Source organism: Montipora capricornis, chromosome 7, assembly GCF_036669925.1.
Source record: "Montipora capricornis isolate CH-2021 chromosome 7, ASM3666992v2, whole genome shotgun sequence".
In the NCBI taxonomy this organism is placed as follows: domain Eukaryota; kingdom Metazoa; phylum Cnidaria; class Anthozoa; order Scleractinia; family Acroporidae; genus Montipora; species Montipora capricornis.
In genome coordinates this window covers 27,958,918-27,986,306 of record NC_090889.1, presented here as the reverse complement: position 1 = coordinate 27,986,306, position 27,389 = coordinate 27,958,918, and the positions used below count along the sequence as shown (strand labels likewise).

General features: G+C 40.4%; 1 protein-coding gene across 1 annotated transcript in view; it reads right to left on the bottom strand.

Moving 5' to 3' along the window:
* LOC138055832 (cilia- and flagella-associated protein 54-like) overlaps window positions 1-27,389 on the bottom strand; it is a 67,692-nt gene that overhangs the window by 32,830 nt on the left and 7,473 nt on the right. The window contains 23 exon segments of the mRNA XM_068901702.1: window positions 897-950; window positions 3,808-3,954; window positions 5,205-5,319; window positions 5,784-5,910; window positions 8,817-8,915; window positions 9,129-9,453; window positions 10,631-10,909; window positions 12,464-12,611; window positions 15,341-15,483; window positions 16,986-17,171; window positions 17,472-17,564; window positions 20,166-20,351; window positions 20,614-20,761; window positions 21,291-21,485; window positions 22,234-22,265; window positions 22,388-22,624; window positions 22,828-23,040; window positions 23,716-23,781; window positions 23,784-23,924; window positions 24,143-24,219; window positions 24,753-25,004; window positions 25,403-25,709; window positions 26,590-26,952. Of these exon segments, the coding sequence (XP_068757803.1) occupies window positions 897-950; window positions 3,808-3,954; window positions 5,205-5,319; window positions 5,784-5,910; window positions 8,817-8,915; window positions 9,129-9,453; window positions 10,631-10,909; window positions 12,464-12,611; window positions 15,341-15,483; window positions 16,986-17,171; window positions 17,472-17,564; window positions 20,166-20,351; window positions 20,614-20,761; window positions 21,291-21,485; window positions 22,234-22,265; window positions 22,388-22,624; window positions 22,828-23,040; window positions 23,716-23,781; window positions 23,784-23,924; window positions 24,143-24,219; window positions 24,753-25,004; window positions 25,403-25,709; window positions 26,590-26,952 (3,933 nt within the window).

The window sequence follows — 27,389 nt, the reverse complement described above, 5'->3', positions numbered from 1 at the left end:
CACCACAAGTGCATTATGAGATTAGTGGTATTTAAGAATGTGTCACAAGGTGTCTCCTTAAAGGGCCTACGTCACGCAAAATCATGTAATTTCATGACACCCAAAATGCTCAAAAAGTAGAAGACATCGCTGCAATAACCAATTATAACCGTTGAACAACATAAAAGAAATACAACAAAAGGAAAGAGAAGCATGGATGGACACAAATAGACAAGATTGAAACGGATTGCATTTGAGTAATCTTGAAAAGGGTCGACCCGATGTTTCTCAAGTTTATGGCAAATCGCCTGCATAAAGGTCGTTTTCGCTCAAACTGATTATCTCGTTTGTTATGTAATGATAATTCTATCAGTAAAGAAATTCCACACTACCATATTGGAGTTTTAATCTCGTGATGAACTAAAGATGTCCCCAAAACACCATAACGTGACATGGCCCCTTTAAGCCTAAGGGCCGATTTACACGGTGCCATTTTAAACACTACGACATTTTCTCTCCCGTACACGACAATCGTAAGGCCCGATTTACACGGTACGATTTTTGTCACATGCGACAGACTTACGACAGGCCTACAACTCGTTTACGATTGTCGCGTACGTAAGAAAAAATGTCGTAGCATTTTAAAACATGTTTTAAACGCTGCGACAATCGTTTCGTAGGTCTCAGTGTCGTAAGCTTGTCGCATGCGCCAAAAATCGTACCGTGTAAATCGGCCCTAAGAACGTCATGTTCTGGTTAAGGTCATAGAGGGTCACTTTGTGACGCCTACGCTAAGTTGGATCAGCAATAAATGCCAGTTACACTTTGAAAATGGACAGTTTTCTCTCCCTCCTTTTCAATCACTCCTGCTGTTTTTTCAATCACTTGTCTTTCCTTTCAAGTCCTCAGATACTCACATTATAAATATCTTTCTCTTCTGCAGTTCGTCCTTTTCGAGTCAATCTGCGAGCCTACCGATAAACAAGAGGTAACATTGCTTTGCAGCTTAAACTACCGCGGTCGTTCAAAAGCCAATTAACGCTAACCCCAGATTAAAAATTAATCAAGGAGTTTATTTCTCTACTCCCAAATGTTGTTCAACGCTGATACTCGGCAAAGATTTACATTAGAAGAAGTCACTCTTGAAAAACAAGAATAAGCAAAAGAAACTTTCACCAAAAAATTGAAAACATGAAACAAAAGTTTTCGCTTATCCCGGATTAAGTTAATCGGCTTTCGAACAACCGGGACCAGAGGTAAAAAACATTCCCGACCTCAGCTTGTGGGAGGGCATTGGAATAAGGAATGACTCTAAACTGCATGGAAAAATACATAAGAAAAAAGGTAACTTTAGTAGTAGTAGTAGTAGTAGTAGTAGTAGTAGTAGTAGTAGTAGTAGTAGTAGTAGTAGTAGTAGTAGTAGTAGTAGTAAATAAAGTTACAGTTAAGTTCTACTACTACTACTACTACTACTACTACTACTACTACTACTACTACTACTACTACTACTACTACTACTACTACTACTAATAATAATAATAATAATAATAATAATAATAATAATAATAATAATAATAATAATAATAATAATAATAATAATAATAATAATAATAATAATAATAATACAAAAGGTCGCATTGGCTAGTCGAGGAGGGAAGCCACAGAAAAAAAAGATGGTTGTCATTACAACTTGTCAAGTTCTTTGAACAAAATAAAAGAAAGTAAAATGAAAATGAAAAGTAGCCACAAAAATATTGACATAAGTTGCAGAAAAACAAGAAAAGTATAGCTAGCAAAAATAGATATATAAATATAACAATAAAAAATATATAACAGTATAAGATTATGGAGCTTGGCGGTCGTTGTGAAGATACTGAGGTAAATTTCTGAACAATAATGGTAGGCGAATCAATATAAAGCACCCTCAGAAGCCAAGAAAGATAGTGACATATTACGGATTAATCCTTTAAAACGCTTACAAGGTTCACTAACGAAATTGCCTATGGTAACATGCTGTGATGCCTCATCGATGGGAACAGCCTGCGAGCGAGCGAGCGAGCGAAGGTTTCTGTTTCGAGAGCGGGGAGAGAGGCGAGCCGGGAAAGGATTGCTCCCCCCTCCCCCCGATTCTCTCGTGGCTCCCTTTTCTCGTCGCTCTCGAACAAACAACTCTCGTGCGAAACCCGCCCAACAGAGAGCTTGATCACAGGCAAGTGATTTAATATGATATTAATTCTATAAATTGATAACATTATGGGAGCGTTGAGGCCTTGGATAGACTCAAGAGGGAGTTTCTGTCAAGAAGATGAACTTAATTCCGCGCTCTTTTCATGCTTAAGTGCTTGAATAATTTCAATATTACGTTTAAGCGTAAGAGAGACTACCATGGTTACAACACCAGGACTAAGAACAACATATGTAAGATCGATTCACGTTGGACGTACTTCAGGTCGCTGGACTTGGACAGAGTTTGCTGTAAACAAGGGGATTAACTTAGGTGCTTTCCTTTTGTCAGAGATGGCCTGCCAAACCGTCAGTTTGCAAAGAAAATGCAACAATTTGAAGGAATACTTGCATGATAATCCCTCGCATTCTTCTGGAGGAGTATATATCATCCTTGAAGTGGATTAATTTGAAAGCGTTGTAGAGTTAGTCCTTCCAAATGCCCGGACTGGCCGGTCAGTTCTGCCGCATGGAAAGCGTCCTTAAACAAGTCATTGAGGGACATTAGGTGCTTGTTCCCAAAAGAAGAATCTGATTTATTCCTTGAACTAGTTTACTCATCAGTTTGCATTAATTTGTATTTATAGTTTAACTTATCAAGTGAGCTATGATCCTCACAGTTGAGAACGCAATTTTAGCAATTGCGTAGAGAAGCCTGAAAAATTCAGGACTTCAACGGGGTTTGAACCCTGAGAACCCTGAGGTTCATAGCTCAGTTGGTTTGAGCGTCGCACCGACATCGTGCGCTCACGGGTTCAAGCCCCGTCGAAGTCCTGAAATTTCAGGCTTCTCTACGCAATTGCTAAAATTGTGTTCACTAGTCATAACTGCGAGGATCATAGCTCACTTGATTTCATATCCGCGGTTCAATATATAATTCATTTCATAAATCATTTGAGCGAATGTGAGAATGATATAAACACATAAGAAATGAAATGATGGTAGAACCAACTGGGATCTCGGAAAAAATCCGAGCCCCAGATGGGAATCGAACCCACGACCCTCCGTGATCTAGTCGGATGCTCTAACCACTGAGCTACTGGAGACTCTATGGCGAGCAAGGGTGAAATGTGGGTATTGACTCGAGCTGCATCACGCAGCTACAGAGTCAAATGACTGACAGCATAGCTCAAAACTGCATCGCACAGTCACATTAAAGCATATCTGAGATGCGGCCAACCAACCACCCAAGTGAGCGCATGTGAGAATGATATAAATCATTCTCATCCTCATTCTCATATATACATCATTCTCAGAGTGATGCAGCTCGAGTCAATACCCACATTTCACCCTTGCTCGCCATAGAGTCTCCGGTAGCTCAGTGGTTAGAGCATCCGACTAGATCACGGAGGGTCGTGGGTTCGAATCCTATCTGGGGCTCGGATTTTTTCCGAGATCCCAGTTGGTTCTACCATCATTTCATTTCTTATGTGTATAAATCATTTGGTTAGTTTTAATTCTGCCATTTGTAATTTTTCTGGCAGGACCCTTCTGTAAAACACTTTAGAGTAATGTAGGTATCCCCTGCAAAGATCACTAACAACCTTAGCTTCTCAGAGCCAACCCAGTTCATACACATAATTTTACCTTATGCAGGATATTTACCTTCTTGGAAATCGTACTTAGACCAACGGACTTTCTCGGTGGTGGAGGGGGTTTAGAATACATCTCTTGTTTGTTGCGCACAACGATTTCCGCATCTTCTTTCTCGTCTTCCTTTTCGGTCTCTGCTTGACGAGGTTTTTGTGGAGGCTGAACAAATGGAAAGAGATATGAAAAACTCAGTGATAAGTTGCGCGTCGCGTCCAGAAAAGCATGCATGAATCACAGTTTGAATGTGGTTCCCGGAGCTGGAAGTCCCCATCTTAATCTTCAACATCTGTTTGGACTGTCCTTTTGTACCGAGTCGCTACAGTTTGAAAACACGGGGCACTGAAGCAGGGGGACCAGGGTGAGCGGGGTGGGGTAGGTGGGACAAAATTCATACCAGCACCAGTCAGGTGACGAAACCACATGTACCGGCATCAAATAAAGTGATTTCAACGTTTTAAATTCTTAATCCCAACAGTAGAGTTGGCAAACGCAGACCCAATTGCGCAAAGTCGTCTTAGGAACGGTGCCTACTAATCCAAAGGTATTTTTGCGAGGTTTACTGAATGTCCGGGAAAAGCAAGTCTTAACAAGTGTTATTGAAATCCAAAAAGAAAATTTGTCAAAGATAACTAATCAACAATATTTGTAAAAAGCTTTAAATTTCAGAGCTATGTATGACATTCTTTTCAACATTGAAGCTTCCATATCTTTGAAAAATGCGTGGTTACCCCTAATTTTCTTTTTGGATACCAAGAGCACTTGCTAAGTTCTGCCTTTTCCGCATAGTTTTAAACCGCGCAAAAATATCCCTGTCTTAATAAGCACCACCGATAGGAGACCCGAGTATCTCGAGATGTGCAAAACGTATAGACCTTATTCATAAATGGCGGTCACATTTATAATTCTTTTGTCCACGTGCAAATTAGCCTACCAAACCTCATTTTAGAGCAAGAATTCTTTTCAATTCACTGTATGGTATCGAGGCTTAGTAGGCTAATTTGCACTTCGACAAAAGAATTATAAATTGGCCGCCATTTATGAATACGGTCTATGAGCAATAACAATAGTAGGCATCGTCCTCAATGCCAAATCTTGGTTACCTATGACCTAGTGCTATAAGTTGCCGCCACCGTGGAACACCATCAATTGGTGTTCATACTGCTTCAAGCATTCAGCCCGAGAGTAATCAGTATTTTTAAACAAAAGCTTGTAAAATGTTGACGAAATTGTCGAGACAACACATGCGCGACGTCGTTTGAATTGCCCTTGTGATTCACTGGTGTAACTGGATGGTCCGCCCACTGCCTTTTGAAAAACGCGTTGCGTGACTTCTGGTAAACGTTACTGACATTTGTATCCCTCCGAACTGTCAGCGTGACGTTACAGTATTGGGTCACGGGCTCCGTTACCTGGCTAAATTCAACAATGGCAGTGGCAAACTTCCTGATTTTTTCGTCTTCCGGTGCTGCTGCCGCTGCCTGTCTAATTATAGTAGGTTTGCTGCCCAACAGCAGTTCGTTTCTCCTGTGAGAGAGAAAAAGACCAAGTGATTAAAGAGGAATATATATGCATGCTCCTTCCCTCTCATAGGAGCACTCGGTCATTTTCTCGCCATGGCCCGGTTGTTTGAAAGCCGATTAACTTAATCCAGGATTAGCGTAAACTTTTGTCCCTTCTTTAAGATTGAGTTCTTCTAATGTAAAGTTTTGCCAAATATCTTCAGCGTTGAACAGCATTTGGAAGTACAGAAATAATCTGGGATTAGCGTTAATCGGCTTTTGAACAACAGGTCCCATGTGTACAACGATCTGAAAAATAAACGAGTCTTTTCCCTGCTTGCCGCAGAAAATTCACTGTGACTATTATAACAACTGCTTCATGCGCTTTGTCGTGCGTATATCATGTTATCATGGATGAACGTAAAAAGTTTGGTGAGCACTTCATAAGCTGAAGTTGCTCTTAGAAAACCCATTGTAACCTCTGAATACCTCATCATCCAACCAATGGTATCACTGCTCCACTCCAGTGCTGTTTCTGTAAGCCCTTCCTGTAGAGCTTTAGCAAGAACCTGTACGTAGAAACCTAGGAAACGAGTTCGTCGCTTGAACTTAATCACTGTGAAAAAAAGGGAATTACATCATAAACAAATGTGACAAAACACGTAACAGTTCAGATGAAAAGGGAACGAGAGAGGAAAAAACCCGCAAGTACATAGCAGATAATTATAAAAAAAAGGAAAGTCAACTCTCATATCTTCGCATTTTATTAAAGAGCTTTAAAGCAAAGTCAACGAAAACTTTAAGATTTACTGAATAGTATCACGAACATCAGACGGCTAAATGAACATTCCATGTTGTTTAGTTTAGTTTCGTCAAAAGCTGATGAAAAGCAATCGACATTTGAGTAACGAAAATCAGCTGATTATTGTTCACGCAGACGCAGTAAAGAGACCGTAAAAGCCACTTGTGAAACAATTAAAACAACGAGTAAAAGAAAACCAGACATCTTGACAACGAGAGGAGGTTGAGCTCGCAGCTTGAAGTCAGTAAAAGCTGTAGTTAATCCAAACTGAAGCAGAAGGTCACAGAAAGAGAGCAGCTTGAGGTCTTGGATTGGAAGCAGATGATAGACTGCAGATTAGGCAGGTAAATTGAGGAACGGAAAGTGAACAGAAAGAAAACACAGCCATTGAAATCAAATGTGAAAAGTGCAATGTCTGAAAAATAAAACGACAGAAGTAGCAAACTTGTCAATGTTGAGACTATTATTATTGAAGTCAAGATCAGCAAGTAGATGGTTAAAGTCTCTGCTTACGAGCCAGAAGGCCCATCAGGCCGGCGCTTATCTCCGGTTTCCGTAGCATGAAGCGACTAGGAGTATTTCTACTCCCCCCGGGATGGGATGCTAGTCCATCGCAAGGTTACCCCCAGCATTAAATTCACCGGTACCCATTTATACACCTGGGTGGAGAGAGGCACCGTGAGAGTAAAGTGTCTTACCCAAGAACACAACCTCGCAAACAAGCGACCTGCTTAAGAAAGATTTTTCCACACTACTGCTCTTGATAATAAACGATTCTACCTCAGAGATTACACAAGTTTAATTGAAGTAGAAATTTATATATCTACTGGGAAACACTACAGACATCTTGAAAAGAAATGGTTTAAAAAAGTAAGACTTTAGAAAAGGTTCACGAACGGTTGTGTCTTTGTAAATTGTAACCTGCAGTTGGTCATTTTTTTTTTAAATGTTGTGGTATTTGAAAATATTACAGTTGTATGAAAATGAAGAGAAAAAAAGGACCGGTGACTTCTTTTTCTTCTTTCATATTTTTCCTCAAAAAACTTATATTAGTGAAAGACATTACTCGTGATTACAAGAATACGCTTGACAATACAGAATGAAAGCAGGAACAAAAAACATACTAGTAAAGAGCAGAATCCCTTACGGTTAGTCAAGAAAAGAAGAAGCAACAGATGCGCAAGAAGAAGCGTATTCTGAACAAGAAGAGGTAGATGCAGTGTCGTCATCTAGATACCAGTCAACATCCCAGTCTTAAAGAAGAAAGAGAACTTTGCAATTACATAACCTACAGTCAACATATGGCATATTTAACGACTTTTGTGAGACTGTGAAGGGTGTTAAGACTGACCAGGAAAAAAAAACCAACTAAATCTGCGATCAACTTCACATTCTATATGGTAGTCAATCAAGATCTCAGATAAAAAGCAGCTCTTGAAAGTGCCTCTCACCTAAACAACCTTTTCCACTTTACGCATTCTCCGAAATCGTCCCAAGTATACTGTGTAGTTTTTGGAACCTTTTCATTGAAACCTTTTTATTGGCCCTGAAAGACGGAAAATTGGTCATACTTTGATTCGTAACCGAGCATTGAAGGGGACTGGATTCGATACCAGGGTGATGTCACAGACTGCTTTGCATTGAGATAGTTCTTCACTTGAAAACAGCCATGCAAATACATTTGTGACGTCAACCTCGTATCAAACCCATCCCCCTTCATTGCTCGGTTATTGATAAAAGTATGACCATTTTTTCCGTCTTTCAAAGCCAACAAAAAGTGAAATTTCAATACAAAGGTTCCAAAAACTGCACAATATACTTGGGACGATTTCGGAGAATAAATTTAGTGAAAGGCACTTTAAAACCACCCTGCTAGCAGAGCCTTTCTTTTGCTTGCTCGATTTTGGCGTTCTCGAGAAAGGCTCTGCATGAATCGAGTAAGATCTTTATTGAATATGCGCTGCATGTTGCCAGGATACAGTCTCGAACCCAAGCCTAATATGCCAGATCTCGCCGCCATCTTGGTTTTTCATGGTACAGCGGGCTCAATTATAACCATCGGTTTTGTCACTAAACGGACGCTCGCACTGGAAAAACCGGTTTGACGAGAGAAAACAAGATTGACTAGTCCAGAAGTTCGGGCTGCGGCGGCTTCAAAGAGTTGACGCGATTCGGGCAGAGCCTCCTTTTCTCCTCCTCAGTAAAGAAAAAGACAAAAGGAGGCTCTGCTCGCAGGGTGCTTTAAAACCTATAATTACTTTGTGTGGGAATCAAACCACTGTATCATTTCAGTTGTATGTTAACACGTGTATATACTTAAATCAAAGTCTGTTGAGGCCGCAAAGAATTCAGTGGTGGTTCTTCTTCAGGATTAAACTGGCTACGTTTACACAAGCAGAGCTATATACTGCAGATACGGATTTATTTGTACGAAGGGATACGCTAGCAATCGGAAATTGTGTTCTATGTAGCATTCTTCTGTCACACACTCCCATTTTGTTCTTTATTTATTGTGTGCACGTTCGTTTAAATCGGTTACAGGACTCGTTGCATGTAAATGTTACCGCGACTATTTCGAATTCAAAACAATTTGTTATTTCCATTGGGAGTTCAAAATGGCAAGGTAATTCAGTAAACCATACTGTCATGTTTGTGTTAAATACGTAAAACTGAGCCTATCCCCTGCCTCCGGCCCCCTCCCTTCCTGTTTGAGTTCTCACCTTCTTTGTAAGCCTGTTGTGCCGGTAGATTGGCGACAACTGAATATAAAACCGATGGATCTTCAGAACCAGTCAATTCTTCTTCATCGCGGTTTAAAGCTAGAAAGAACCAAGGAAACTTCTTTAAGAAAAAGATGCCTTCAGAAATTCAAAGCTTTATCCTACAAATTAGCTAATGAAGGCTAACCAGACTAGATGTATTTAAGGCTTGAGTCTACATGTATACTTTCATGTAACAACAAAAGAAATAGAGAAGACAACTTAAGAATAGTGGTTAAGCTTGAGTTTACAGTATCATGTCTTGTCGCTCACCCTGCTGGCTCAATTTCAAAATGTAAGCTTCCAAGGCCTTAAGTTCTTCATTCTGTGCATCTGCGTTGTAGGCGGCGACTTCTTTCTCCAGTTTACCTAGACCACCTTTGCCTCCAACAATTTTAGGCTTTTTGGTCGGCCCAGGTTTCTTCTTTGTGCTTCTACTCACTGTCAGTCCTCCAAGATTGACAGTTGCCATGGCAGTGACTGCTTGCATGGCTGTCATGGTGCCAGCACTGTCAGGAGCTGTATCAAGGTTCAACATTTTCTTGCCGATTTCAAGAATGGCTCCTGCTACACCCTGTTTGTTCCATAGCTGCAAGATCTGAAGAATCAGACACAAAAGCATGAGGCCAGAGGGAAACGAATTCGGTAAGTGTAGTGCGTAACATCTCAGCAAGAGACATGAGCAAGTGCAAAATATAAATATTTCATTTCTAATGTGCCTTTTTGAGGACAGCAAAACAAGTAACTATGCCCAATAATATTAGTATAATTACATAAATTCTTTGCGTTGATTGGTTGAACGTGAGGTGGTTATCACGTGATAATCACCTAAGCGGTTTTTTCAAAATGGCGGCGAGCCGTTTTGCTAAGGTGGCAGACGAAGAAATTAATTGTTTTAGTAGCCTGCGTAGCTGGCGGTATTGTAAGCGCCCGCGAAATAAAGTTTTGGCGGCGGAGCCGACAAGCGAGCGGCGAAGCCGCGAGGAGAATTGGGAGAGGGACTCTGAAAGTCCCTCTCCCCATTCTCCTCGCGGCTTCGCCGCTCGCTTGTCGGCTCCGCCGCCAAAACTTTATTTCGCGGGCGCTTACAATACCGCCAGCTACGCAGGCTATTGTTTTAGAGAAAATAATCACCTATGTAATTATACTAAAACAGTTATTCACCTCGTCTTCGGCGAATAATTGTTAAATAATCCGAACAAGACCAGTTGGCTGTTTTTAGGGGCAGTTGAGAAGTAGAACTAGGGATTACCCAGAAACTCCATCTAGGGTCAGCTGGCGGTCAGAGCAGGGTCACCGAATTCCTGTCTCCAGTAGCGCAGGTTAATGCTTCATCACTTCGGCGCTTAACAACTTTGACACCTGCATCCCAAGCACTCAATCACAGCCGATGTTTATGAGAAGAAAGGTGTAATCAGCAGATTTCATTACACGATAAAGGCGGAATGACAAAGGATCTCTAACGCAAAAGGCCTTTAATCTACACTTAAAATATTATCGTCACTACATCATACTTGAGAGCAAGAATAGGGGCTGGACAATCTGCGAGCCATGCGAATTTCGCATTTCAGTCGAAGCACCCATTTCAAATATAGCGCTGCTAAACAGTTATTAAGTCGAAGCACCCATTTTAAAACGGTTAGCTTTCAATAACTGTGTGACTCGCGTGTTGACTCGCATGACTCGCAGTCATGGCTCGCATGAAACGGCAGATCATATTTTCAAGTGAACGATCAAAGCAAAGGAACTGCTTTCCCTTGGGTGGTTTGCATTACCTTAGCGATATAGTAGGTCATTGTAGCGATCATGTGTGATAGACTGTCCGACGAAGACATAGACTTTCGGTGACGCGTCAATGATGGTACTTCCTGTAGGACAGCGTGACATCGAAGGAGAACCTGTACAACTGGTTTAGTTGGTATTTTCTGATGAATGAGAGGAGCTAATAACCCATAGGACTGAACAACCGCTTGCAGACACAAAGCAGAGTCGTTTAACCATCCAGCAACTTGAATGGCAAGAAGAAGACGCTCACATTCCTCAAGACGAGCCAACTATTATTTGAAAGAAAATTAATTAGCATGTAACTAACACAAATAAGTATTTACAAACCAATTGCATGAGATGTGCCTAAAATATGGGAGAAAACGTCACCCACATGTAGTCAAGGCGATGTGGCCTTGTCCTTTTTCGGGCAAGCCAAAAGGATCCGGTCTACAAAAGGAGGCCAAGGGAGCGATATAATTAGGGTTAGAGTTGACACAGGTTTGGCTTGGTGTAATTTCGTGACGTTTAACGCCTGCATTTAAGAACATAAGTGATATTTCACTGGTTTAGGGGGCACACGTCGAAAAGTTATTTTACCACAATTGCTTGTAATCTCGCAATCTGATTGGTTAATTTGCCGTTGTCGATAAGAGTCCAGACAATGCCGTAGGCGTCATGCTCGCGTCAATTTGTAACGCAATGTAATAGCCAATCAGGAACGCCCATTTTGGGAAATAAACCAATCATGTTGCGAGAAAGTTATAGACAACGCTTGCTTTTTCTTTGTGTCATGCTTTTGTTCACGCTCTGAAATAAAAACTTTCTTTAGCGTTGAATATTGTGGTAAAAAAAAATCAAAAGTAGTTCAGCGTTGTCTGTTCTCTTATTGACAATGATATTCGTCATCACCGTGGTCAAAATTTGTTATGGACTCACTCGGCGCACAACATTTTGACCAATGTGATGACAAATATCATTGTCGATAAGAGTACAGACAACGCTGAACCACTTTCGATTTGTTAATTACAATATGCATACATGCATTAGCACGTAGGAAATACTAAAACTGGATAACTTAACAAACATAAGTGGCCACTGTACTGAGATACTAAAGCTGAAACTCTGGGCGTTAACCTTTTCATGTCCTTTGTTCTAGCACGCTGCTTACTTAGTCCGGGAACATAACTTTTAGTTGCAACCATAGTATTAAAGGGACTTCACCAAATCTTACAGCGAGTTTCAATTGAGTGTCGTAAAACCAAAACCTACGTAATTACTTTGGCCAATCAAAAAGGACGGAGACAATCCAGTAAACCAATCAAAACTCGAAGTAATTACACATGCCCGACACAAAGCGCGGGAAAATGTGCACGCGCGAGTCACGACTGGTTTTGGTTTCACTTCAGATTGGCGCGAGAACTTTGAACCGATCACTGAGTGAAGTAATGCAAAACCAAAGTAACTCACTAATCACTTTCGAAACTCAATTGCATGAAAACCGCTCTACCTCCCTCGCTAACAAAAAAGCAATTTTTCACAACCACTTAACCTACCCATTTTCTTTGCAAACTGACTGGTCTGGCCAGTTGTGACAAAAGGAAAGCATCCGCCTTAGTACAGTGGCTATAGGAAGCGGTAGATCTCAGAGATAATGCAAGGTGCTTCATTTCCATGTGGTCACTGACCACACTTTGGAAATAGCCGACGAATTGTATCCTCTGCGCTGAAGCTTTTTAGTGCCCCGCATTTGATTTCCTCATTGCCTGTCTTGTAAATGAGCTACTGAGCGTTTACGTTCTTCTCTTTAAACTAGACAAGCGAATGCCAAACACATTACTGACCTGTCCACTGTACAATGGTCCATTGTCACACAGACAATCACAGAGCAAATGACCTTCACGAATTCTACTGTCCACGGAGATAAAAATTCTTTGAAGAAACAGTCTTGCTAACACAGGAGATGACTTGCTTAACCTGTCCTCATCTAATCTAAAGGCGAAAGGAAAGAAAGTACACACAATTGACAAATACGGTTCATTATTAAAGTACTTCCACATAAAATTAAACTCCTTTTGCGGTCGAGAATCTCATATTTATTTAACTTGATATAGCCACAAGATATAAAACCGAGAAAAAAGCGTGAATTAGGCTACTTGATGTATGGCTTCAACATTTGCTTCAATATCCGTTCGATTTTGTTGAACAGGGATGTCGAAACCGTTTGCAACTCCCCCTTTTCAGCCTGCAAAAACGGATTCAACCTGAGACCGGGTTTTACCTGCAACATATACACCTTGCAATTGGGCAAATTTATGTACTCCTATCAAATCTCGACCCTTCCCGTTCACTGTTAGCAAACAAACTTGTTTTACTGATAAATTCAAATTATACAAGACCTTCCAAGTACTTTACTGCAGAACGTTCAATTGAAGTTGAATCGCTGTTTACATCCTTGGCCCATCCCAGCAGTCAACGACATTCAACAAAATCGAACGGATGTTGAAGCAGTTTGACCCGGGCCGTAACTGTTCTTTACACTAAAATGCACCGCGCATCCCGGAACAATTAATTAGGAGATTAAGCAAAGACGACGTTAACAATGACCAGAACGGCAGAAATAATAATGGAAATAACGAGATTAATGATTAATGAGCCAAAAAAAAAACCCCGCTTTGCACGCCTCGCACGTGCGTTTTGCATTTTCGTACATTTCTAATTGCCGTCGCGCTTGAACAACAACGACGTTAAATGACCAAATTTGAGGATCTGTTCACGACGTGAGCACACGACGATGATTTTTAGCGTTATTCTTCTGTACCTGTCCATACCGTTCATCCCCATTTAATTCCAAACGAGTTGGAAAAAACTTCACGCAAGAAGTGAGTTGCCATAATTGGAAAATATCACGAATTGGTGGTTTTCACGTGACGTCATCGTCGTCATGTTGGTGAACGAAAACAAGAAATCTCTCATTAGCTTCTTTTGTTCATCCACCAGAAGTCGTGCATTTCTCTCTTGTTATTGGTGTCTCAAGAGGTTGGTTGAAAACGTCTTAGGGCCGATTTACACGGTACGAATTTGTCGCATGCGACAACGGCTTACGACAGGCCCACGACATGATTTACGATTGTTGTGTACGTCAGAAAAAATGTCGCAGCATTTTAAAACATGTTTTAAAACGCTGCGACAATCGTAAGCCTTTTCGTGGCCCTGTCGTGAGCTTGTCGCATGCGACAAAATCGTATCGTGTAAATCGGCCCTTAGAAAGAAACCTCCAATTTTCTGATGGCGTTCTCTCTCTAGTCGAGGTCATAGATGTTCAAGGTCCCCAAAGAGTCTGAAAAGTTATTTCAAGGCCTCGCATTTGCAAGAATAATTCCAGTCCTTGGCTTCGTCTTGCCATAAGACCACTAACTATGGTCTTGCCTATAGGAAGAAACTGAAATCCCTAAATCGAGTCCAGACCAAATTGGACCCTTTGAAATTTTCATTTGTTAACATGATTTGCTTGCATGGTCTTATCTCAATTTGTCTACTTGTTCTTTTTCAACCACTTATCTAATAGCCTATTTGTCTTGGCTTGGCCTTTGAAATTTTCATTTGTTAACATGATTTGCTTGCATGGTCTTATCTCAATTTGTCTACTTGTTCTTTTTCAACCACTTATCTAGTAGCCTATTTGTCTTGGCTTGGCCTTTGAAATTTTCATTTGTTAACATGATTTGCTTGCATGGTCTTATCTCAATTTGTCTACTTGTTCTTTTTCAACCACTTATCTAATAGCCTATTTGTCTTAGCTTGGCCTTGGCCTTTGAAATTTTCATTTGTTAACATGATTTGCTTGCAAGGTCTTATCTCAATTTGTCTACTTGTTCTTTTTCAACCACTTATCTAATAGCCTATTTGTCTTGGCTTGGAATGATCTGACCGTGAAACGATCTGACCGTAAACCCAATCTATTCGCGAAAAAAAAAGTGACCAAAAAGGCCAAAAACAAGAGGTTTAATGAGCAAAAAATAAGAATAATAAAACAATGGCTCTGTACGCTTCAACTGTGCATGTTTCATTTTGGTAACATTTTACCGAACGTTTGCTCACAACAACGACGCGAAATGGCCACATTTTAGGTTAGACAACGTGAGCTCTCTTAACGATAAATTTTAACTTTTCCCTCTTAGGGCCGATTTACACGGTACGACTTTGTCGCATGCGACAACGGCTTACGACAGGCCCACGACATGATTTACGATTGTTGTGTACGTCAGAAAAAATGTCGTAGCATTTTAAAACATGTTTTAAAACGCTGCGACAATCGCAAGTCATTTCGTAGGCCTGTCGTGAGCTTGTCGCATGCGACAAAATCGTATCGTGTAAATCGGCCCTTACTCAACGTCATCTATGCAAATTTAATTCCAGGACAGTTGGAAGACATTTTGCACGCGAGAAGAAGTTGCAAATGTAGGAAAATCTGCGCAAGAACGAGGAACGTTTTAATTTCGTTCTTGTAAGTGTCGTCGTTAGTTGAGGTCTTTATTGCCTTATCTTTTCATATCTGCATTTTTCTTCTGCACATGAAGGTTCAAAACCTATGCAAATATGTGTAATTTAATTCCCAGCAGTTCTTTTAATAGTATTGAATCCAAATTGTATTACCAGCCACGTTTCATCCCATTTGTAAAAGACGCCTTTCTGGTGTAGAGAGAGAATATTTGACAAACCTCTTAAGTGAGATGCATATGTCAGTAGCAGCGGATTGAATACTTGAGTTTTCCTCAAGCTTCTCTGGTTCCTTCACAAAATGATTCCACAAAACGGAGGCAGCTGATTTGGCAACGGATAGTACACCAGAGGCATAGGAAAGCTGAAAAAGAAATGGAACTTTCCAGTCTGAGCAGTTCCTTTTATTGAGACTCTTAAATCAAAATCAAAGCATTTCGAACTGAGAAGTACTAACATGAACTTGCTGAAATGAGGTACAATGCAAGTGTTTAAATGGTGGTGCAAAAATCTTATATCAAAAACGCTTCGGTAGAAATGGCAAGCATGCACATCTTCATGCTTTAGCACTCGGCTAAGTCCTTTTTTTTCACTTATGGCCGCTGCTTCTGTTTAGATGGCCTCATAAATAAGCCCTTTTAGAGACATCACTACCAAGCCGGCCACTTCTGCTGGAGAGAACAGGACAGCCCACAACATCGGGAACTTCATCCCCTACTCTTCTCGAATAGTGTGCGGGTTCTTTTATAACGGCTCACAGGGAACTTATAAACATGGAGGATATTTGTGAGACGGGGCTTCGGTTTATAGTCCTTATCCGAGAAGACTTGAAAATCTAACTATTTGCAGATGAAATTACAAAGGCAGCACTTTCTCCTCAGTTATTTTAAGACCCCGAGTTTATACTGCGCATGCCGAGTTTCGAACCCTCCTGGACCTCCTGCATGACAGCTCGATGCTCAACCAACTGAGCCATTTTTGTTTTTGCAAGTCTGATGTAAAAACCATTTAACAGCTGTCTACTTTGGATAACTCTTTTATTCCACGTATTTTACTGAGATGAGCAAATTTTTAAGAACGTCAAAGCTGATAATTTTATTATAAACTTTGCAGAGAGAGCTAAGACCATCACATCGAGTACTATACAACGGCAGATTTCAAGCTAAAATTCATAATCGCAAAACAAATTTTTATTTATCTCGTGACCTTTTTTAAGTCGTGCCTGTCTATTGAAGAGACAGGAATAAAGTAAAAAAAGGGAAATGTGTTTCTTCCGGCATAATCGGTATCCAAATCTTTTACTTCTTCAACTTTTTTTTGAAAAAAAATGTTCATTTTTTCCTGCAGCTTAATGATGGAGCACCCAGACCAATAATAGGAAGGTTTTAGGGGTTCTGAGTTCCCCTATTTTTCCAGAGTATGCTAGCAAAGATAACACTTCAATGAAATGATATATGAAATGGATCATATATGAACTGCGGATATGAAATCAAGTGAAGCTATGATCCTCGCAGTTATGGACGCAATTTTTGCAATTGCGTAAAGAAGCCTGAAAAATTCAGGACTTCATCACTTGATTAAATATCCGCAGCTCATATATCATTTCATCGTTGATTCATTCCTCACAGGAACATTAAAACCCACAAATGGCCAGCTCCCAACGTCAGTGGCTTCATAGCTCAGTTGGTTAGAGCGTCGCACCGGTATCGCGAGGTCACGGGTTAAAACCCTGTTGAAGTCCTGAAATTTTCAGGCTTCCTTACGCAATTGCAAAAATTGCGTCCATAACTGCGAGGATCATAGCTTCACTTAGAAATAACACTGCTAAAATAGTCCACCCTATTTACGTTCTGTACTTTTTATTACCTGAGCTAAATATCCCCACGCCATCAGTGATGGTAATGGATGTGTTGCTAACACAGGGGGGCAGGTCAAGCCGATACCTCCACCAATCATCTTGCCGTTCTCATCGTAAGCTGCCAGAGCTGCCATGTACTTCTCATTGGGTTTGAGCCCACGCACATAAAACAGTGTGTCAGCAGTTGCTGGAACCTCATAAGGAGAAAGAACAGCAGTGAATTGCGTCAGATTAATCCAACTAAATTTGTTTATTGTTTGAGGTCCTTTGAATTGATTGACCACAATTAGCGATCCAGTCTTGGAAAAAACAAACATGCCATTTCTGAGTTCATGTCTGCCTCCTCTTCAAAGCGAGTCAAAGTGCGAAGTTTTTCTTATGAACCTAATTAAATCAGTAGAACTAATTACCATCACAAAAAGTTTGCACTTAGACTCACTTTGAAGAGGAGGCAGACATGAACTCGGAAAAGGCCTATTCTCTTTGGATTATACCTCCTCACCAGTCCCCGGGAGCTGATAGTCATTGAGCCTCGCTTTCACATTACTGCTATTGGCAGACCTTGCGAACAATCGATACCATGCCACCTGACAAATGAATGGATAAACTTCAAATGTGCAAGTTCATTTATTGTGTATGGCAAGCCGTCACTGCCAAAAGCCCTGGAAACCAGGTTGAAATCCATGTTGACACGATCGAGTTATAGAAATTGTAGGTTGAGTTACGTCTGGGGATGGTCGAGTTTCGTGGAAAAAGCTCCAGTTCTAGCTACTGATTGTTGAGTTTCTGCGATCTTGTGTCGAGTTCTCGCTATTTAGTGTCGAGTTTCTGCGATATAGTGTCGAGTTCCCGCGATCCAGTCTTGAGTTTCTGCGATCGACTGTCAAACTCTCGCTAGCGAGTTTTCATATTCTCGCTAGCGAGTTTTCAAATTCTGGCTAGCGAGTTTTTTAAATTCTAGCTAGCGAGTTTTCTAATTCTGGCTAGCGAGTTTTCTAATTCTGGCTAGCCAGTTTTAGAATTCTCGCTAGCGAGTTTTTTAATTCTCGCTAGCGAGTTTTCTGATTCTCGCTAGCGAGTTCTCGCTAGCGATCGAGTTTTTCAACTCATTCCCAGGACCTGCTCTGACAGCGTTACCCATAGGTCTATGCCTCTATGTATGCGTTCCGGTTCTTCGTTCTCCAACATGGCGACAATTGAGGAGGAACTTCGGAACTTCTTCATAGGCTTTAACGAAATTTTAAAACAGTTAGAGTCTTGTGACGTCAATCTTGCGACTGAATACTCAGAAAGAAAACTAGAGAATTATGTCACTATTCTTTTCGGGATGATCTGCCAAATTGAAAGCGGTGAAAGATCAGAGCATCGAAGCAACTTACTGACGCTTCTGACAGCGCTTTATGAACTGTCGTATGGGAAACTGGAGATATTATCGAGTCAAATACAAGAGCAGTCATGTCTTCAGCGGAAGTCTTCTTACTATCCTCAACTTGAAAAGACTGGAGGTCGGCCCAAGTTCTCACTAACTAAAGAGCAGCTTGTGAATCTTCGCGAGACTGGTTTAACGTGGGCGAAAATTGCCTTGTGTCTGAATGTTAGCGAAAGAACTTTATACAGACGAGTTCAGGAATTTGAAATTGATGGCAAATTTTCAGATTTATCAGACAATGATCTAGACGAACAGTGCTCAAGTCCATTATGGCATTAACCCCTCGAGCGGGTGAAAGCTACATACGCAGGAGTTTGAAGGGCAGCGGCGTGCGAATCCAGCGTTGGAGGATACGGGAAAGGCCTAATTCCATAGATCCTGTGGGCAGAGCAACTCGAAGGAGTAGTGCAATTCGAAGGCGAGTTTATAATGTTCGTGCACCAAATTGCTTGTGGCACATTGATAGTAATCATAAATTAATAGCATAGAGATTTGTAATTCATGGATGTATCGATGGGTACAGTCACAGGTACCCCAAGCACTGTTCGTCTAGATCATTGTCTGATAGATCTGAAAATTTGCCATCAATTTCAAATTCCTGAACTCGTCTGTATAAAGTTCTTTCGCTAACATTCAGACACAAGGCAATTTTCGCCCACGTTAAACCAGTCTCGCGAAGATTCACAAGCTGCTCTTTAGTTAGTGAGAACTTGGGCCGACCTCCAGTCTTTTCAAGTTGAGGATAGTAAGAAGACTTCCGCTGAAGACATGACTGCTCTTGTATTTGACTCGATAATATCTCCAGTTTCCCATACGACAGTTCATAAAGCGCTGTCAGAAGCGTCAGTAAGTTGCTTCGATGCTCTGATCTTTCACCGCTTTCAATTTGGCAGATCATCCCGAAAAGAATAGTGACATAATTCTCTAGTTTTCTTTCTGAGTATTCAGTCGCAAGATTGACGTCACAAGACTCTAACTGTTTTAAAATTTCGTTAAAGCCTATGAAGAAGTTCCGAAGTTCCTCCTCAATTGTCGCCATGTTGGAGAACGAAGAACCGGAACGCATACATAGAGGCATAGACCTATGGGTAACGCTGTCAGAGCAGGTCCTGGGAATGAGTTGAAAAACTCGATCGCTAGCGAGAACTCGCTAGCGAGAATCAGAAAACTCGCTAGCGAGAATTAAAAAACTCGCTAGCGAGAATTCTAAAACTGGCTAGCCAGAATTAGAAAACTCGCTAGCCAGAATTAGAAAACTCGCTAGCTAGAATTTAAAAAACTCGCTAGCCAGAATTTGAAAACTCGCTAGCGAGAGTTTGACAGTCGATCGCAGAAACTCAAGACTGGATCGCGGGAACTCGACACTATATCGCAGAAACTCGACACTAAATAGCGAAAACTCGACACAAGATCGCAGAAACTCAACAATCAGTAGCTAGAACTGGAGCTTTTTCCACGAAACTCGACCATCCCCAGACGTAACTCAACCTACAATTTCTATAACTCGATCGTGTCAACATGGATTTCAACCTGGTTTCCAGAAAGTTGAAGGGCTTTTGGCAGTAACGGCTTGCCATAATTGTGGTTTCAATTTTCTTTTACCCAAGTAAATAATACATGTAAGTACTGTATAAATGCAAGGTACAGGAGTGTAATGTTTTCATTTTCTTGCATCAGTGAATCAGCGAGTGAACAACTAATGGAGGGGACATAATTTTTGACCCTTGAAACAAATTCTATGCTGACTTCAATGTCCAACCTTTTGTCCAGTTGTAGATTTGAAAGGAGCAGCTTTGAATATCAGTGTAGACGAACTACGATAGACCAAAAGTGGAGCGGAGGGAACATCTGATGGAGACACGTCTTTAGTATCGTTTGACTGCCTGTTCCACACGGATGTTTTCCTTTCCTGTTGCTGATATTTTTTAATCATCTCTTGGCTCTCCTATGATCACAGAAAAATTGGTGATACTGAGGTCATGAATTTAGCAGTGTGTGATAGGAAGGCAGCTTTACAAGACCCAAAGGTGATCAACCTACATGTACAACCTAGGACAAGAATATTGATCACAAAACAATAGTCCTGATATATATAGGGAAAAGTGCTTCACAGAACATAAGATGATGCTAGGTGTGTCCCAACACTGGTAAGAGTATCACACAAAAAGTTCTAGATGCACATTGTCTGTTATTAAGTACATGTATACCTGAAGCAATCTCACTTGGTGCTCAGTTCCAACCTGGCCCCGTGACATGGCTATGTGCATTAAAAGCAAAGCTTTGGACAGAGAATTCCTGTTGCATACTGTGTAGAGTGTGTTTTCCACCTCACTTAACTGAAATGAACTCTCTGTCCTGTCAAACAAAAGAGAAATTTATATTAAATTACTGTACTTCATAATATTAAAAATCCACACCCACTATAAAAACTGACAGTACTTTATTTGTGGTAAGACTGTCTGAGTAGAAACAATACTTTATACGGTGCTGGCTTATGATTGATTATGAACGAAATGATATATGAAATGAGTCAGGACTTCAACGGGGTTTGAACCCGTGACTTTGCTACACCAGTGCGATGCTCTAACCATCTGAGCTATGATATTAGCCACTGACGTTGGGAGCTGGTCATTGGTGGATTCTATGATGACTATATGAGTAAAAAAAAAATCTCTACCTCTGTGAAGCGCCAAAACTAGTTAAATACTTATTTCAAGGACACTGCCTGTTGTTCCTTTCTGCAGATCCTCCTTTGTGAGTTACCCCCAACTTTCTGCATCATTTGAAAACTGGTATCAACTTAATACAATCATGGCAGCATGAATACCGACAGCTTCAAATTGTGCTGGCAAAGCAACTTTCTAAGTGGCTTTAGCTACTTCACACGGATTTTGCCATTACCCTTTGTTTCTTTGCCCTGTTCTTGTTTTCATCAGGTTCATGTCCAAGGTTGGCAGGTTTGACAGAAATCCTGTGTTTAACAAATAGTAACTCCATGTGCAAAGCTTCAATTGTCTGCTCTAACAAACTGGGTCCATCAGATTCTGAGGTGAAACCATCATTTTTCTCTCCAATTGAACTGTTTTAACATAAAAGTGAAACAGCTATCATCTTAATATGATTTACTAGAGCAGTTTTCAATTGAGTGTCGAAAGTAATTAGCGAATTGCTTTGGTTTTGCATTACTCAGTGATTGGTTCAAAGTTCTTGCTCCACTTTTTCAACCAATCAGAAGTGAAACCAAAACCAATCCTGGTTCACACATACACATTTTCCCGTGCTTTATATCGGCTATGTGTAATTACTTTGAGTTTTGATTGGTTTACTGGATAGTCTCCGTCCTTTTTGATTGGCCAAAGTAACTTTGGTTTTGGTTTTACAACACTCAATTGAAACTCGCTCTATTCAAAAGATCACTATCCTAATCTCATGTCAAATAAATATTAAATTTTGTCTTCAGTCATGTTGGTGAGTGAGTCCCTAAACAAGATTTAATTCAACAGTTGAATGTCTGAAGCCAAAAAAGAAGTAACCAATTAGTTTTGGCCAGTCACTACAGATGACATTACACAATGTACAAATGTATAATAGGGAGCTTAAGCACGTGCGGTTTTGAGACGCGGACGGCAACCGGAAGAGAACATTTCACGTGCCAGGACAGTGATATCTCCCAGATTTTTAAACTCATCATCTCTAATGGAGAAAAGATAGCTAGCAATGTAAATGTGGTTGTGTGAATACAAATTAAAAGAGAAAACGGCTCACTTCCGGTTGTTGTCCGCGTCTCAAAAACGCGCGTTCTAATAAGCTCCCTAATAATTATTAACAAGAAGCAGTCAAAACCCAAATCTAATACACTCTACAACAACAATATAATAAATTATGATACAAACAACAACAACAACATAACAAATTACATACAATATTGCTTTTGCCTATGCATGACTGAACATGGGGCTATTTCTGATCAATATTCTTTACCTTTATCCAGCTAATGTCAGCAATGTTCTGTTTCCTTCTGTTGATCGCCACATCTCGTGACCTGGCGATATCATTGAGACCTTGATCAAGGATATCCACTACCTTGTTCAGTAAGTCACGCACTCCTGTTCCTAACCCATCCAAGGTAATAATCATCAGTTTACTGCAATCTAAAGACAAGCTCCTCAGATGGGCTGGGCTGGCTAGTTTCTCACATGAATCTGCATCATGTTTCTCCTAAAACACAAAAGAAATTTGAAGAACTGGGCTCCAAGGAAGCCTGACCTTAACTCACAATTATTTTGGTGGTCTGAATCATCACCAATCTCAACATCAGTTGGTGGCAGAAAACCACATTTTAGCATGCAGTAAACCATCACCATACAGTCAGTTATTTTAAGATGTTTGTAGCTCTAATTAAAATAAAACCAACAGCCCACCTGTTTTGCATCTGTCCCCTGTTCAGGAGAGAAAGTTGATGCAGGCGTTTCAATCTCAGCACTGCTAACCCTGAATTGATCACCACTGATACCTGCTTTGCTTTCCAATAACAATGAACACTTTAAAGTCACTTCAGCACATAGGATGGGATCAAAAAATGCGCCATTGGTCCAGGACAATGCTGAATGGACCACTGTTAGGACATAGAGACACTGCACATTAAGGAGAAGTTAAAGATTTTATGAAGAAATAAGTGTCATCGTCATCATGTGTTTTTTTTTTTTTTAAGTCATTTAAACTTTTGGTTTAAATATCTATAGTGGCTGGAATGTAGTGCTTCAAAACAATTTCCCTCATAGTGTAACCCCCGTGTTTTAGCAGGTGTTTGATTTTTTTGCCAAAAAATTTGGCGGAGCTAGTTGGGCCTGGTGACTAATGACGTCAAAGAGCTAACTTGATCACATCTCTTCAGCAAGGAATGTGCAAAAGTGTACGAATAGAAGTCTTAATGAAAATCTAGAGCTTTTTTAAAGTCATTATAGAAATGTCCGACAATACAATGTAATTACCTTTCGGATTAGTTGTGACGATTCAGAATGGAATTACATTTTTGACTTCTTTGACGTCATTAGTTTCATTAGTTACCAGGACCCAACTGGATCGGCCAAAAGTCAAAGGCCCACTATGACATACTCAGCATCATAGGGACGTCTGTAACCATCACAAATACAGACATAGACAGATATTTTGTGCAACTGAGTGTTGGAATTCTCAAAAACAGATGATGGCAATTTAGGGAAGAGAAAATGGAGGGACAATCACAAACATTAGCTGAACAAAGAAAGGACTACTCTGGCACATACAGCAGTCACAAAACATCACCTTACCCAGTTTGAAAACACATCATCTACATGTAGCAGCTGTTTGCAGTTTTCCAAAGATGAAGACATAACCGACGCTGAAAATGAGGTATACATTTTGACCAAAGAAACAGAGCTGCATCCACCATCATGTCAGGGTCTTTAGATAGAGAGGATGGCAGACTATTAACGAAAGAAATCAAAAGCAGTGAAATTGGGACACTGCCCCTGACTGTAGTTTATCAAGGAATATTATTGCTTGCAGCAAGTGTATGCTGCACTTGCTAGCAACAAAATGACACAAAAATCCCAGTGTTCTAAAGAAAAAAAAAAGATTTTCAGAGGGAAAAATTATCATTACATGTAGCTGCAGCAAGTTACCAGCAATTCATCAACTAATAATATTCTTCTCCTACACCCTAGTTCAAAAAAGAGTAAACAAAGAAAGAGGTACCTTGTATGGCTCTTCTGAGCATGACTGTATCACATCAGCTAGATGGACAAGTTCCTCTAACAAGTTTCCAGTTCGACCTGGAAAAATTTCATTACATTGCCAGGAAATGCCATCAATATATTTATTTTTTAATACTGAATCACAACACAACTGCTATAAAGTATTCAGGATGCTGTAATTGACAATAACTTTGATTTATACAAAAATGGTCACTCAAAGATGAAAAGGAGCAGGGGTGGAGCAGTGGTGTCCTCAGTTTGTTGGTTCTCTTCTCTTTTCCCAGAGGTTTTTCTCTTTGTGTTCCGGTTTTCCACTCTCCACAAAAATCAATTAGTGTCCCCAATAGACCAATTTCGATATATTAAATTCAGTCCTAAACAAAAGGCCGCATCATCTCGAGGCTCTGGGGAATAAATGTAAGGATTTGTATGAGTCTATTCCCCAGAGCCTCGAGTTGATGCCTTTTGTTTTGGACTGAACTTTAATATATCGAAATTGGTCTATTAGTGTGCACAATCATGTTTCTTAGGGTTTGGTGAGTCAAAACACTGAGTTTGTCAACTTACATGTATATGAAGCTATGAACATTTTTACTGCAGTACCTTTGTACCTTGATTATGGGCAGCTGTATCACTTTCATCCAAGTGAGCAGTTTTCTTTGATTTTCTTAAATTGTTGTAAAATGGCTCCACTGCTAGCATCAGTTGCAGTGTTTTAATATCCAGCAAGCTGTTCATATCACTCTGTTGGTGCAATAGCTGCAGTGTGGGTTCAACCAACAATGCAAAGGTTTCTCACTGTTTATAGCTATATGCTTGTTTCACAAATTTGACCAATGCAGGAAGAGGGACACCATTCTCTCCTGCAAAACAACATAATGTTATTCAAGAATGCCAGACAATGCCTACACAAAAGGAGGAACACTGGCTCAGTGATTGTGGGGACAGATTTGCATGTGGATGCTATATGGCTTCAAATGCCACTCTAACCACTCACTAAAGAATTATTGTCTTGACTGGTTCCAAGGGTTTGGGTGTCGCAGCCCTAGTTCAGACAGAGATTTACTCTGATCAACATGGGTCCCCTTATATTTAAGTTTCTATTTATTTATCAACTCAATCTACATAATTATTAAATTATCGATAATGCAAATGTAGTGACCCAGAATAATGTCAATCACTTTGCTGGTTTTCTCAAACTAAACGAGGCTAAATGTTTTTGTATCATTTTGCACAATGACTATACAACCACATACTGTACCTCTTGCCACTAGCTCCATCAGGGATGTACTGTGCAGTTCTGACACAGATGGATGAATGCTGCTACTTTCATGCTTCACTCCATGATGCTGCTTAGTCCCTCTGCCTCCAGCTATAATTTCCACCCCCGCGAAAAAAAGTTCAGCGCATACATCCATTGCTGTATCCTCTGCATCTGATGCAGGGGCTTCACAGTGCAGCGTGCGTCTGTGGGTTTCGCTAAGTGCCTCCAGTATTGCTAAAAATTTGGCTGCAGTACCTCGCAGATCATTTAAGAAGCATTCAGTGGGTGTCCTGGGCCAAGCATGCTGAAAATAACATTTTAAAGGCATCAATGTAGCTTTGCCATTGGCATAGAATTACACTGTATACTATACCAATGGCAAAGTTACATTGATGCCACATACTCCACCAAACACATCTACAGGTTTCAGCCCATGGATAAATTCAATGCTGTAGCTACTTTTCTGACATTAAAGTGAACAAAAATGTACAAACTTGGTATAACATGCAACACACAGGGTTCGTACACTTTTTCAGACCAAAAATTCAAGGACTTTTCAAGAACTTTCAAGGGCCAAATTTTTAAATTTCAAGAACCTCCTTTTTTATTTACATCAAAGAATTTACCCATGGAAATAGTCTGACAGTACAATTCTTGCTCATTTTCCATAACATACATCCATGAAAATAATGCAAAGGCACTGGTAACCATTGTCGACCCCACAGCTCGTCACGTTTAATTTGTATGACATGACTTGAGTGGCTACATTTTTACTGAAGTTTTCAAAGATTAAAATGAGGGTCAGAAAAATTCAAGGACTTTCAAGGGCCAGGAATGAAGAGCAGAGATTTTCAAGGACTTTCAAGGCCTTGAAAATGTTCTCTCAAAATTCAAGGGTTTTCAAGACACATACAAACCCTGAACACAATCACACAGTCAAGACTGTAAAATTCTACCTGAAGACTGGAGTTTCTCAACATAATTATTCCTGTTAGTACCTCAAAATGACTACTCTCAAGGCCAATAGCTTCTGTATGTAAAGGCTTTTGAGTGTGGTGAGGGAATTTCCTCCTCACCCCAAGGGATTGCATGCGTGCCAGGCCCTCCAGTCCACATCACCTTGCAGACTGATATGGACAATGGGAAATAAATTATGGAAAACTTTCTCAGAATCCTATACTTACATGAGCAAAATCCTTGAGGTTGGGTTTTGTCTTTGGTCTCAGGAGCTCCTTAGGTCTCTTACGAGTCTCAAAAACCACTCTCTTGAAAATCAATGCTTGCAACCTGGTCTTTGACAGGCAAAATGCTACATCAGTGGCTGCTGTCTCCTCAGATGTGCTCATCTTTTCAATTTCACTCATCTCATTCACCTAAGTTGACAGTCCTCTGTTGGCAAATGCTTCAGCACGTACGGGAACCTTGAGGTCAAAATAACACTGACACACAGCAGTGTAAAGCGTAGCACGCCATCTCAAGTAGTTGACAGTGAGAAGAAGGACAGATGATTCCAAACACATGCAGGCGCCAAGCAAAAAATCTAATGCCTGTTTGCAATTAAGCAAAAAATTAATTAAACGATTATTTGTGTAGCCATCCACGGTCATGCACCAATTTACATCTGTCATCTTATTAGCATTAAGGAACAATCTATTTATAACTTAAGATCCAACAATGAACTACTCCTAAGCATACACTTGACCAAAGTTCATAACACATCTTTCGGTACCAGAGCTTTTGCCTCACACAGGGTTCGTACACTTTTTCAGACCAAAAATTCAAGAAGTTTTCAAGAACTTTCAAGGGCCAAATTTTGACAGTGGAATTCACTGCCATCAGCCATAAGGAACACACACAACTATGACACTTTAAGGAAACATTTGAAAACTTATTTATTTGAGAAAGCTTTACATTCCTTAAGGACAAAGCTGCATGTAAAATGCAGTATAATAAAAAGGGTGTGGATGTCAGTACCACATCAACA